The sequence below is a fragment of the Rhinolophus sinicus genome, chromosome 17 (assembly GCF_057876585.1).
Source record: "Rhinolophus sinicus isolate RSI-liver-muscle chromosome 17, RSI-T2T, whole genome shotgun sequence".
Lineage (NCBI taxonomy): Eukaryota > Metazoa > Chordata > Mammalia > Chiroptera > Rhinolophidae > Rhinolophus > Rhinolophus sinicus.
Genome location: NC_142517.1, coordinates 169698290 through 169712027, shown reverse-complemented (window position 1 = coordinate 169712027; position 13738 = coordinate 169698290). Strand labels below are relative to the sequence as shown.

Below are 13738 nucleotides of genomic sequence, written 5' to 3'. Positions count from 1 at the left end.
AGAACTGATTTTGCAGAATACATAAAATTATACAATATTGTTGCCGTCTTGTATATATATGAATTATTATCTGTCACTTAAAAGCCTCAATTTAGTGAATGTGTTTATGTTTCTATAGTTTTGAAAAGCCACACTGTAACTGAAAGAAGTTAACTTTGGAATACTTTTATATTTGCATTTACTTTTCTTTTTATTTAAAGTTGGCTTTATTTTGTGCCATGGGATCCTAAATACTGATGCAACAGCACTGAACCTTTGGAAGCTAGCTCTTCAAAGTAGCTCTTGCCTCTCTCTCTTTCGGGATGAAGTTTTCCACATTCACAAAGCTGCAGAAGACTTATTTGTAAACATACGAGGGTATGTTTTCAATTTTCATTTCCTTTGTCTTTTGAGAAGGGTAGTGTTTTTGTTGAAGTTTTGGGAATAGAGAAGGGTCATATCATGCAGGAAGATATTGCTTGGGCTGTCTTCCCAGGTGGTTTTTAACAATCTTACTGATATGGTAGTCTTCCTGTTTTTTTACAGGTAACTTCACAGATTAAAATATCTAGTGTTCCCTTTCAAAACTTGTATTCTAGGAAAGAAGATACGTTCTCTTGCAAATCATAGTATGGTTTTAGTCGTAAATATTACTAAAAGCCCTATGTATGTTTTAGAGTTTTGACCTTTTTGGAGGTGCTATTTTAGAATACAGTGTACTTGTAAAAAGTATATGAATCAATCAAAAATATTTCATTAAATTATAACAATTACAGAAGTCAGACCTCTGCATATAGGAAATTATGTCTCCTTTTAGTAGGAAGGTATTTCAAGTGACTCATTTATATTAATTTCTGTAAAGCAGATAATTCTCATAAATTTGTTCCTTGAAATTTTTAAAACCTGCATTTCTTTCACATGAGGTTCTGGCGCCAATGTATAAAAGCCACGTTGAGCTCAGACTTGAGGGTAATTATGAAATCTTTTGAAATTAGGAACATCTGAAATATCCTGGGATCCCCTATACCTGAAAGTATTAAATAATTGTGTTGGGCTGTTAGCTTCAGATAGGAATTAAATTTACCTACATTTATTTCATACCCAATTTAATAATGTCCTAATGAAATCAAGATAAAGCACCTGTTATTAAAAAAAATAAAGATATGTTTAACACTAACAATTTAAGCTAGTGCGTCTCAAATTTAGTGTTCATCATAATTATCTGGGTTGTGAATTAAAATCCAGGTTCCTGGGCATCATCTCTAATCTCCTGTATCTGTATTTTGGAGAGGAATCTGCCCTTCTCCGCCCCACCTCCCAGTAATTTATTGAAGTAAAATTTACAAACAGAAAAATGCACAAATTTTATATGCAAAGCTCAATAATTTTGCATATGAATACGCTAGGTGACCACCTAGGTAAAGATCTACAGCATTTCCATTATACCCAGAAAATCCTCTTGTGTCTTTTCTTTCTGTTTTCCCTCTCCTCAGCCCCTTTTTTAAGAGACAACTGTTCTGATTTCTGTCACCACAGGTGACTGACATTCTCATGCAGGTAGTTTCTCAGTCATAACACGAGAAACTGTACCCTGTGAACTCTTCAGCTCTTACTTGGCTTTTATTTTAGGTGGTAGAGTAACCAGAAATATTCAGTCATAGGGGCTTTGTCATTTTCTAATTGATTCAGATTGAAAGATCATAAAGCTTGTATGATATCTTAACTGTTGACAACCTCTCTGTGGAGTTATTTAAATATATATAAACATTTAGAACCAGGTAGTCTGTCTATATTAGGTGAGCTTATGTTATATATGGTACTAGTAAGTTTAATGGCACCATGAAACCAATTATTTTTGTTATGCTTTTTTTAATGATAAATTTACCATCTATGTATCTATGTTTGAAGTCGAGAAGTTTTAATTTTTTTATTAAATAGTGATGAATCCAATTTAAAATACGAATTATCATAGTAATTACAAGTCACACCATAAGTATAAAAGCTTATTAATTACAAAGGACAGTGATTACAGAATTAGTATATTTTGGACATTTGCTCAAAGAACATATAAATCTTAATTTAGAAGTTGGAGTTTTTGGTGTTAAGTAGTTTTAGCCAGGTTTTCAGGAAGATAGGTTTTAACAGTTTAAGACTTCTGAGTTTTTGTATCTAGTGTTCATGAAATTAACATATTTTTTGGCATTGATGTTGGTGTTCTATTTCTTTTAATTTAAAGTGGTCAAATGCTTTCATGCCCCAATTTTCTCCACCACAAAGCCTTTATCCCCATACATTTGCTAGAGCTGATCACTAGTGTATGTCCTTTCAGAGTTTTTTAATGTTTCTGAGATAGCAGAAGAGTCAGAAGTGATAAAAAGTCAAAATAGCTTTGTCAGCATTTTAAATTTTTGGAAATCACTGTTAATTATGTTGCAAGTTTAACTTTAATGTCTCTTTTGGGGCTTAAGGAAGTATATTTAATAAAATTAAAATATACATTGTGAAGGGTTTTTGTTTTGTTTTTTGTTTTCCCCTTTTGTTTGTCTCCCCCCACCCCTACTCCGGTTCAAGCTGTTGTTTCTCAGTCTAGTTGTGTAGGACACAGCTCCCTGGCCCATGATGGTGTTATGAGCCTTGTGCTTCCCCCGGGCTGAGGCAGTCGGTCGCCAGTCGTCAGTGGGTTACTCACAGCTCACAATGGCTGCTGGCCACTCACGTCGGCTCCTGGCCACTCACGCTGGCTGCTGGCCTTTCATGCTGGCCACCAGCCGCTCATGGCGGCACACAGTAGTAGCCCATGGCAGCACTCAGCAGCGCACGGCAGCTCACACCAACCTCCGGCTGCTCACAGCAGCCCAGCTCCGGGTAGAGCTGTTGTTCACAATCTTAGTTGTAGAGGACACAGCTCTCTGGTCCAAGTGAGAATCAAACCGGTGACCTTGACGTTAGGGTCGCGGCACTCCAACCACCTGAGCCACTGGGCCAGCTTACATTGTGAAGTTTGATTTTATTGTTCGATTATATGAGAAATAATATGAGATTTATTTTTCTAGGGAGACTTGACTGGCTACTTAAGTTGCTAGGAAAGGATGTTAGATAGACCTCTTCATGCTTTTACAGTTTGAGGGCCAGATTTTCTTGTTGATAATATGTTATTTTTAATTGACTTTTAGAATTTGACATTTATTTTGACTGTTATTGATCAAATTAAGGTTAACATGGGTCCAATTTTTTTTTTGCACATAGCTATAATAAACGTATTAATGACATAAGAGAATGCAAAGAAGCAGCTGTGTCACATGCGTAAGTAGTTCTGTCTTATCTGTGGTACTTAAATCAAGAAGAATTCCTTTCTGAAAGCATTATTTTGTTGAAGTGAATGCAGATTAATGGAGTATAAAGTATGGTAGTAGAAATGGACTTTTAATCAATAAGAAATAAGTATACAACCTCAGTATGTAGTAACCATGAAGTTAGTGCAGACAGATTTTAAATATTTTTGGAGTGTTGATTAAAATGCTCTAAGGAAGTAGCATACAAAAGACTTAGGGTTTATTCAATTCTTTTACTGTCAATATGTTCCCTTGCTAATACTTTGCAAATTGTGATGATTTTTGTACTTCATGAAAATTGACCTATCTTCATAGTCTTCCAAATAGTATTTACTTTTCAAACTATGTTAACCCCTCACCTTTTCCAAATTTTAATAAATATGTTTATATTAATAAATATATAGACAAAATTAGGAATTAGTGTTTTTAACATCTTTGAACAACTTTTCAATTTTCTCATAAAGTAACTAATTAGATAGTTCATCTTAATTGTTACGTATATGATATACTTATGTAGAATATTTTCTCCACTGAGCCTAGGTAATGTAGAGATAACATGTGATCGATCCATCAGTATTTCTATAAGGCAGAAAGAAGATAAGCACTATTCCCATAGATGGAAAATATAAAACCACAAGAAGTTTTATAATTTAGGGTTAAGGGATAGGATGGATATTGGGAATTTAAACCATCTTTATTCATTGCTATCTGTGCTACATGATTTCCTTATGCATATTTTTTTTCACTCAAATGAAGTGCTTATATTATTAAAAAATCATTCTCTGGTATAAAGAACATACTTTGGAGTGTGTTAGAATTTCTTTCCTGACCTACAGAAATACATATGATTATCATTTTATGGGCTGAACCTTATTGTAGTAGGTATATGGTGTCATACCTATCTTTTATAAAGATCTTTTAAAAGGCATTTTTATTTCCTTTATTATATAAAATAATCATAAATAGTAAGCATTAATAATTACTATCATTCACTACCATGTGCCAGGCGTAGTACTTTATAGATACTTTCTCTTGATGTTAATACTGTGTTTCCCGAAAATAAGACCTAGTCAGACCATCAGCTCTAATGCGTGTTTTGGAGCAAAAGTTAATATAAGACCCGGAATTTTATATTATATTTTATATTATATTATATTATTATATTATATTGTGACCCAGTCTTTTATTATTAGTAAAATAAGACCCGGTCTTACATTAATTTTTGCTCCAAAAGATTCATTAGAGCTGATGGTCCATATAGGTCTTATTTTCAGGGAAACATGGTAATACCACAGACTCCTTGCAACAACCCTGCATATTAAAATAGTCAAAATAACATTTGCCCATTTTTTCCTTAGAAATTATACCAGATGACTTTGTTATTGTCAAACAAAAAAAGCTTGCCATTGGAATTAATATTGTAGAAGTACTCTATATGAGCCTTATGAAAGATGTGTCATCTAAGGCAGATGTCATCATCCTGTTTTATAGATGAGAGACTCAAACTTAGTGAGGTAGAACTCTACTAAGGTCACATAGGCAGAAATTGGATTTTAATCTGTCTTCTAAAACTAATCTGTTTCACAGCTAAATTTCTAGTATTGTGTATTCTTTATACTCTTTTTTTTTTGACATATACAGTTGTTGTACAGGTGTGTGGCCATTTTTTTCTTGCACCTATATAAATTTTAAAACTTAATTGGAGTAATGTATATTTTGCATAGTGTGAGGAATTGGAATACTTAGAACATTCTGTGATTATTTTTATTTTATTTTATTGGGGAATATTGGGAAACAGTGTGTTTCTTCAGGGCCCATCAGCTCCAAGTCATTATCCTTCAGTCAGTCTAGTTTGTGGAGGGCACAACTCAGCGCCAAATCCAGTTGCTGTTTTCAGTCTTTAGTTGCAGGGGGCACAGCCCACCATCATGGGAATTGAACCCAGCAACCTTGTTGAGAGCTCGTGTTCTAATCAACTGAGCCATTTGGCCCCCAAACATTCTCTGATTTCCCGCTCCCCATGTTAATATGCGAAAATAAATTTTTTTCTATTTTGCATTTTATTTTTAAAATACCTAGTATGTGAATATTTATGATTAGACGTTTTTTTCCTTGCCTTTCTGTTTTTGAACAGGAGTATCAAATAGATCTCATCCTAATACATTTATTGAATATGGCTCTTGTTTTGTCAATTTTATATACTTAATAGGAATATGGGTAATCAAATATTTATTGTGTTTATTGATTTCTATGTGAAGGTGACATAAATGTATACACTAGAACAGTGATTGCTTTCAAGGATTTCACAGTCTAGTTTATAAAAGGCTATATGGTACTAAAATTGCAGAAATTATTCAGAAATGGACATCTGGATAATGGGAAATGTTTCTTGTAGGATTGATCTTGAAGTTTGGGTAGGATTTTGATAGGTGGAGAAATAGCAGAATAAACGATTACAAAAGCAGCACAAGAAAGCAAAGGATTAACATAAGATTGGGAAGTCATTTAATGACAAACACACAGAAGACAATATTTATAGTGGCTTCTGCTTCATAAAACAAACTTTGGAGGTTGATCCTGCTAAAATGATAAGTTATTTAATTGCCAGTAATTATTTTAGTAGAAACAGACAGACTAATAGTGTCTTTCCCTATAGTGGTTCAATGCACAGAGAAAGACGCAAGTTTTTAAGGTCTGCACTGAAAGAATTGGCTACGGTCCTCTCTGATCAACCTGGCTTGCTAGGTCCCAAGGTAATTGATTTAATTTTTTAACTATAATTGTGCCATATTAAAATTTAAAAAATTCTTCTCTCTCTGGCATTTATCTAAATTTTGAGTCAAGGACTACATAAGGGATTTTATATTTAGCTAAGAACGCATTTGCTGACTTGACACTTGTACATCACATCTTCCTGCATTTTCCTCACCTCTTCCTTACATGTATGCTCTCCCTGATACTTCAAAGTTCACTTCAGTCTTCTCATTTCTGTCTTTCAGCTTGATTTTATCAGTTCTTGCCAATGACTTTTCACTTAGAGAAAGATTATGAATAGGTTTTGTTTTTGATCTTTACATGAGAGTAAGCACTTTTTTTTTTTTTTTAATTAGGCACTTTTTGTTTTTATGGCATTATCCTTTGCCCGTGATGAAATTATCTGGCTACTTCGTCATGCAGATAACATGCCAAAGAAGAGTGCAGATGACTTTATAGATAAGTAAGTTATCAACATTTAAAAAATTTTTTTTTGTATATTTTCATTTATGGGCTATGGAATTTGGGGACTTTTTGAAGTAAAATTATTTTGAAAAACATTTTGTATTTGTCACAATTTGTCATAGTACAGGAATATTTGTAATATATCCTTAGATAATATTAATTAGAATGCAAAGTCAACTCGAGTTTAAAATTAAGAATGTTAATGTTTCCTTTCTCGTACCATAGGTGGTCATAAAGTTCTTGTTTGCTTTATTGCTATACCCGGTAACATTTCCTATGGAATTCATTCCCAGTTCTCTTCTATTTGTGGCTTTTCAATTATTATTTATGCGATGTCCTAATTTATTTTCATTTTGGATTTTCCTCAATCACTGTTTTAGTCTTAGCTTTATTTTGCTTTTTATGACTTCCTTATTTATATGAAATAATTTTAATAGTCATTGAGTGTTTTAACAATGCTTTTTCTAAGAAAAATCGTATAATATCAAAGGCATTTCATATTTTCCTTAATAACAATTTATGTTTTGAAATATTTTTCTTGAATTTTTAAAAAAGGCACATTGCTGAATTAATATTTTACATGGAAGAGCTTAGAGCGCATGTAAGGAAATACGGACCTGTAATGCAGAGGTATTATGTGCAGTACCTTTCTGGCTTTGATGCTGTTGTCCTCAATGAACTTGTGCAGGTAAAAACTATCTCATATTATTCTCCCTGTTGTTCCTTCCCTTTTTCTAGTAATTGATTTGTTTGCAAGCATTTGTAAAATACCATCTTGTGCCATGTGGTGGAGATACAAATGTAAATAAATCATGGTCATAGCTTGTCAAGGGGATCATCATCTAGAGGGGAGAAAACATTTAGTTGTAGCCCAGTGTGATAGGCATTATCGTAAGTGTGTACAAAGCTCAGAATGAACAGTGTAGGGACTGATTCTGTACCTGTGGGTGGAGATATACAGCAACTAAATTATAGAGGGCCTTGCAAAAGAGCAAGTTAGTCATAAATCAGATTTACTATTTATAAAGATCACCCTGGCTCAGTGTGGTTGATGAGTTGCTGGGGGCAAGGGCAGAAGCAGAAGTTAGGAGGAAATTTATTCCAGTAGGCAGGTGAGAGCTGATGAGAGCCTGAATTTGGACTGTTCCTATGGAGATAGAGATGATGGAGACGCATAATTGGTAACTAAGTATTAGAAGAAAAGAAGGTAAATCTTTTTGCATAGTGTGTTAGAGGATGGCCAGTAAAAAGAAAAAAAAATCATCTAGGACATTTAATTAAATGTCCCAGTTTTATTTTCAATTTGAGTTTTACTCTGTTGATTTTTAGTCTTAGGGTTTTGTGGGTGGGTGTGCGTGCGTGCGTGCGTGCGTGTGTGTGTGTGTGTGTGTGTATGGGCGCTTTTCATAATTATTTGGTCTTTTTCATTTTAATATAAATTTATTTTTATTCCCAATAACCTGACTGTAAGGAAAGTAGTATTTTACTTTGTTTTATAAAATCAAAGGCATTTAAAAACTACTATAAGCTAACGTAATATAAAGAATATCATGAATTCTTTTTGTATTAAGACTAATATTATTAAGACTATATTAAGACTCTAAAATTACTTATTTCCCAGAGAAATAACCATACTTTGAAATCCTAATTTTTTTCAAAACTACCTAAAAATGCAAATAAGAAAAATGTCATATAATTATTTACTTTGAATTACCTACAGCTTCTAAGTTACTATCCTAAACTAGTGTATTTCTTTTTTTATCCACTAGATGGAGTTCAGGTGCTTCCTTTCTAGAACACCCATTAAAAAAGGGAATAGAAAAGCTGATTTTATCCCTAGAGTATTGTTGCTTTGCTGCAATTTTATTTGAACACTTAATATCAGATAAACCAGAGGTAGTCATGCTATCACTGTCCAAAAAGTAAATCAGACTCCTGGTTTCATGTCATTTTGAAACTTGCTTTGGTTAGTTAGACACTTATTCATAAATTTTACAGATTTATATTGTACTGTTAAAATTTCTAAGTCATTCCATATCTTCTGGTGTCTTGTATGTAAACTGTATATTAACAGTACTGGGAAAATTAACTTATTTTTTCTGGAATTGTAGTAGTAGTAGCTATGGCTAATATTAATAATTGTCAAATTATTGATAGTATATTTTATTACATTTGTACAACTCTGTGAGGGTAGGTATAGTTATCATTTGTTGAAGAAAACAGATGTTAATGTAACTTGCTCAGTGTTGCGCAGTTCGTAAGTAACAGAGCCAGTGTTTGAAGTCAGGTCTTAACTTGACACCTAAGCTTTTTACCACCTCTTCTGTTGTCAAGTACGTGCATGATGTTTTTAACCGTTTGCTAGGATTTAAATTTAGAACTAAGATTAGCCTGTTAATATAGTTCATTGTAATAGGTGTTAACATTATTTTTTATTGTGGTAAAAATATACATAACAAAATTTACCATTTTAACTATTTTCAAGTGTACAGTATAGTCCCATTACGTACATTCACATTGTTCTGTAGGTCTTAAAGTTTTGAAAATTATGCTGCTTGTGACCTAAATCCACTTAAAAAATTTATTATTTAGTATCCATTTCAGATGCAGTTTATCAAATTTCAACTTTTTAGCCAGAGAGGAACTTTTTTGGTCCTAGTTTTGTTGTGGTATAATCTGCATTTACTAAAAATCAATTTTTAGTGTATAGTTTGAATTTTGGCAACTATACACATTCATGTAACCACCATAACAGTCAAGATGTAGAACATTTCCAACACTTAAAAGTTTTCTTGTGCACCTTTGTAGCTGATTCCCTCTTAGACCTCCCAACAACCATTCATCTGCTTTTCTGTCCCTTTTTGCCTTTGAAAAATAATCATATAAATGGAATCATATGCTATGTAATCTTTTGTTTTTTCTTTCTTTTTTTTTTTTCTTTCAATTAGTATAATATTTTTGAGATTCATCCATGTGATTGTGTCTATCAACATATTCCTGTTTACTGCTAAAATATATTTCATAGTATGCATTTACCAGTTTATCTGTCCGCCAGTTAGTGGACCTGTGAATTTTTTCCCAACTAGATAATTTTAACATTATTTTTTATTTCTTTTCAGAATCTTTCTGTTTGCCCTGAAGATGAATCGATCATCATGTCCTCTTTTGTTAACACTATGACTTCCCTAAGTGTAAAGCAAGGTAATAAGTCTTAAATAAAAGCGTATCTTCTAATTAGGTTTTCAAATTTGAGTATTAAGGAAAGGATCTAACAGTTAATTTTTAAAGCATCACTTAGTTTTTGGACATACAGTAGCCCACACCTTATCTGCAGGGAATATGTTCCAAGATCCCGAGTGGATGCCTAAAACATTGAATAGTACTGAAGCCAATATATGCAATTGACCCTTGAAAAATGCAGGTGTCAGGAAGGCTGAAACATCCTCCACCCACTCACCTGCGCAGCTTGCACAGTTGAAAATCTGCGTATAACTTTTGACTCCCCCAAAATTTAACTACTAGGAGTCTACCGTTGACAGGAAGCCTTACCAATAACAAACAATTGATTAAGTAAGCTAGAGACAAGAAAGTTACTAAAATCATAAGAGAAAATACATTTATAGTACTGTAAGGGTGGTCTAGCACACGTGAAACCTGTGTTGTTCAAGGATCAACCATACTTTTTTCTTATGCATACATACCTCTGATAAAGTGTTATTTATAAATTAGGCACAGTAAGATATTAACAACAATAACTAATAATGATAGAAAAATTATAACAATATACTGTAATAAAAGTTATATGAATAACTCTCAAAATATCTTTTTGTACTATACTCACCTTTTCACTTAAAGGAAGCACTTTACAGCTTCTCTTCGGCATATCCAAATTACCAGTGTGACTACTCTTGAGCTTTGGGGCCATTATTAAGTAAAATAAGTATTACTTGAACTGAAGCACTGCAAAACTGCCACAGTTGATCTGATAACGGAGACAGCTGATAAGTGACTAACTGGCTGGTACCACGTGTAATGTGGTTACGCTGAACAAAGGCATGATTCATGTCTAGGATGGGACCGAGTTGGACAATGTGAAATTTCTTCACGCTGCTCAGAGCATCATGGATTTTAAAACTTAATGAATTGTTTGTTTCTGGAATTTTCCACTTAGTATTTTCAGGCTGCGGTTGACTGCGGGTATCTGAAACTACAGAGTGTGAAACCTTGGATAAGGGGAGATTATTGCATTTAATCTGTTCTCTTTTGTCTTAACTTCCTTTTCTCTGAAGCGTTTCTAAAATAGGTGTGAGATTATGTTTATAAAAACCATAAGAATTATAGCTTGAATTTTCTTATTTAGTGGGGGAAAGGCATTTTGTAATTTAAAAAATGTAAAAATAAAAAGAGTTCCCCATATCATAACAAAGTTTGTATTTGGTTAAAAAAAAAAAAAAAAGGGGGTGGCTGTTTAGCTCAGTTGGTTAGAGCGAGGTGCTAATAACACCAAGGTTGCTGGTTCGATCTCCGGATGGGCCAGTGAGCTGCGCCCTCCTTAGAAAAAAAAAAAAAAGAGTAACCTTTATTATAACAGTGTATATTTCATCCTAGCGTTACCTGTGACAGTAATGGATACCATTGATAAAATGTTTACTCTATGGTAGACATCTTATATATATTATCCCATTGATATGCATCAGTTTTAAAAAGCTGTTATGTTTATGTGACAGATTAAGAACTCATGGTTTGAGAGTTAACCTCTCAATTATTTAACATTATTTGCCCGAGCTCTAACAGGAATTAAGTACTAGAATTGAAATTTTAAGTTCAGACCTCTCAATCTTAAAAGCTGAGGTCATATACTAGACTGCCTCTCCATTATTTGAATACTTTATTACAGTACATTGATATGATGTTTTAATTTTGTAATCTTTAAGTGAAAGGTATCAGAAACCTTGATATATTCTGAGTAATAAATTTATTTTATCACATATATGTAATGAAACTATTGTAAACTTGTCTGGTGATATTTGGTTTATATAGAGAGTTATTTTGTGAAACTTCAGCTTACTGTTCAAAGTTTCTAGTCACTGGATTTCTCAAGCTCTATTCTAGCACTTCCAACTGACATACAAGCGCCATTGAGAGTCACAGAGTTTAGGAGAAAAGTCTATATTTTTCTCTTAGCATAACTGCCTCTTTTAACATCATCTTTATAGGACTTGAGAATTATTTCACTGTCATAGCTATTAAATTGTTTTTATTCTTTTTTATTTTTATTTTTTTTAAGATTTTATTGGGGAAGGGGAACAGGACTTTATTGGGGAACAGTGTGTACTTCCAGGACTTTTTTTTTTTTTCCAAGTCAAGTTGTTGTCCTTTCAGTCTTAGTTGTGGAGGGTACCTTCAAGTTGTTGTTCTTTCAGTCTTAGTTGTGGAGGGCACAGCTCAGCTCCAGGGTCCAGTTGCCCGTTGCTAGTTGCAGGGGGTGCAGCCCACCATCCCTTGCGGGAGTTGAACCGGCAACCTTGTGGTTGAGAGGATGCACTCCAACAGCCATTTGGGAGCTCAGTGGCAGCTCAGCTCAAGGTGCCGTGTTCAATCTTAGTTGCAGGGGGCGCTGCCCACCATCCCTTGTGGGACTCGAGGAATTGAACTGGCAACCTTGTGGTTGAGAGCCCACTGGCCCATGTGGGAATCAAACCGGCCGCCTTTGGAGTTAGGAGCATGGAGCTCTAACTGCCTGAGCCACTGTGCCGGCCCGTTTTTATTTTTTAATTGTGGTAAAATAAACATAGCATGAAATGTACTATCTTAACTATTGTTAAGTGTAAAGTTTAATAGTGTTAAGTATATTCACATGGTTGTGCAAACAATCTCCAGAACTTTTTCATCTTACAAAACTGAAACTATAGTAATTAAATAACAACGCCCCTTTTTCCGTTTCTCCAGCCCCTGGCATTGTACTTCTGCTTCTATGAGTTCAACTACTCTAGATACCTCATATAAGTGGAGTCATACAGTATTTGTCTTTTGTCACTGAGTTATTTCACTAGCATAATGTCTTTAAGATTTAGCCATGTTGTAGCATGTGTCAGTCAGAATTTCCTTCCCTGTTAAGGTTCAGTAATATACCCCATTTTGTTTATCCATTTATCTGTTGATGGATATTGCTTCCACCTTTTGACTATTGTGACTAATAATGCTGTGAACATGGGTGTACAAACATATCTTAAAGACTCTGCTTTTAGTTCTTATGTATATATGCCCAGAAGTGAAATTGTCTTAGCTCCTAAAATTTGCAATGTGATTATAGATTTATGAAAACATTAATTTGTTTTATAATCTTTTGTTCTGTTATTGTAGTTGAAGATGGAGAAGTGTTTGATTTCAGAGGAATGAGATTAGATTGGTTCAGATTACAGGTAAGAATTACTTAATTTTCATCATTCTGTTGGTATTGAATACCTTAGTTAACATGAAAACATTACTTAACATGAAAAAAATATTAATTGTTGTATGTCTATTGAAAATATTTCTTTTGTATAACTAACCATAGCCTTTACCTCACAGAAGAAACTTTTAAAAAATTGAGATATAATTGACATATAACACTACCTGTTTCAGGTGTACAACATGATTCAGTATATGTATATATTGCTAAGTGATCACCACAATAGGTCTAGTTAACATCTGTCACCACACATAATTACAAATTTATTTTTCTTGTAATGAGAACTTTTAAGATCTACTCTATTAGCAACTTTTTAACTTTTCAATATACAATACAATAGTCGCCCCTTATCTGCTGGGATAGATGTTCCAAGACGCCCAGTGGATGCTTGAAACTACGATGGTACTGAACCCTATATATACTATGTTTTTCCTAAACATACATACCTATGATATAGTTTAATTTATAAATTAGGCACAGTAAGAGATTAACTACAATAATAAAATAGAAGTTATAACAATATACTATAATAAAAGTTAATATAACTGGTCTCTCAAAATACTGCACTCACCCTTCTTGTGATGATGAGAGATGATGCATTGCCTGTTTGATGAGATGAAGTGAAATGAATGACGTAGGCATTAAGCTACTATAAGGCTTGCTTGAACATCAGCACTGTGATACCGCAACAGTCGATCTGATATCCAAGGTGGCTTCTCAGTGACTAATGAGGGGGTAGTGTTTTATGCAGCATGGA

At 33.6% G+C, this 13738-nt stretch overlaps 1 protein-coding gene across 4 annotated transcripts in view; it reads left to right on the top strand.

The window, feature by feature from the left end:
- Window positions 1-13738, top strand: part of NCKAP1 (NCK associated protein 1) — a 100384-nt gene that overhangs the window by 44087 nt on the left and 42559 nt on the right. For all 4 annotated transcript variants that reach the window (XM_074338987.2, XM_074338978.2, XM_074338988.2 and 1 more), the window contains 7 exons: window positions 201-357; window positions 3226-3282; window positions 5968-6064; window positions 6422-6528; window positions 7086-7218; window positions 9650-9731; window positions 12894-12952. In XM_074338987.2, the coding sequence (XP_074195088.1) occupies window positions 201-357; window positions 3226-3282; window positions 5968-6064; window positions 6422-6528; window positions 7086-7218; window positions 9650-9731; window positions 12894-12952 (692 nt within the window). The remainder of the gene's footprint in view (window positions 1-200; window positions 358-3225; window positions 3283-5967; window positions 6065-6421; window positions 6529-7085; window positions 7219-9649; window positions 9732-12893; window positions 12953-13738) is intronic.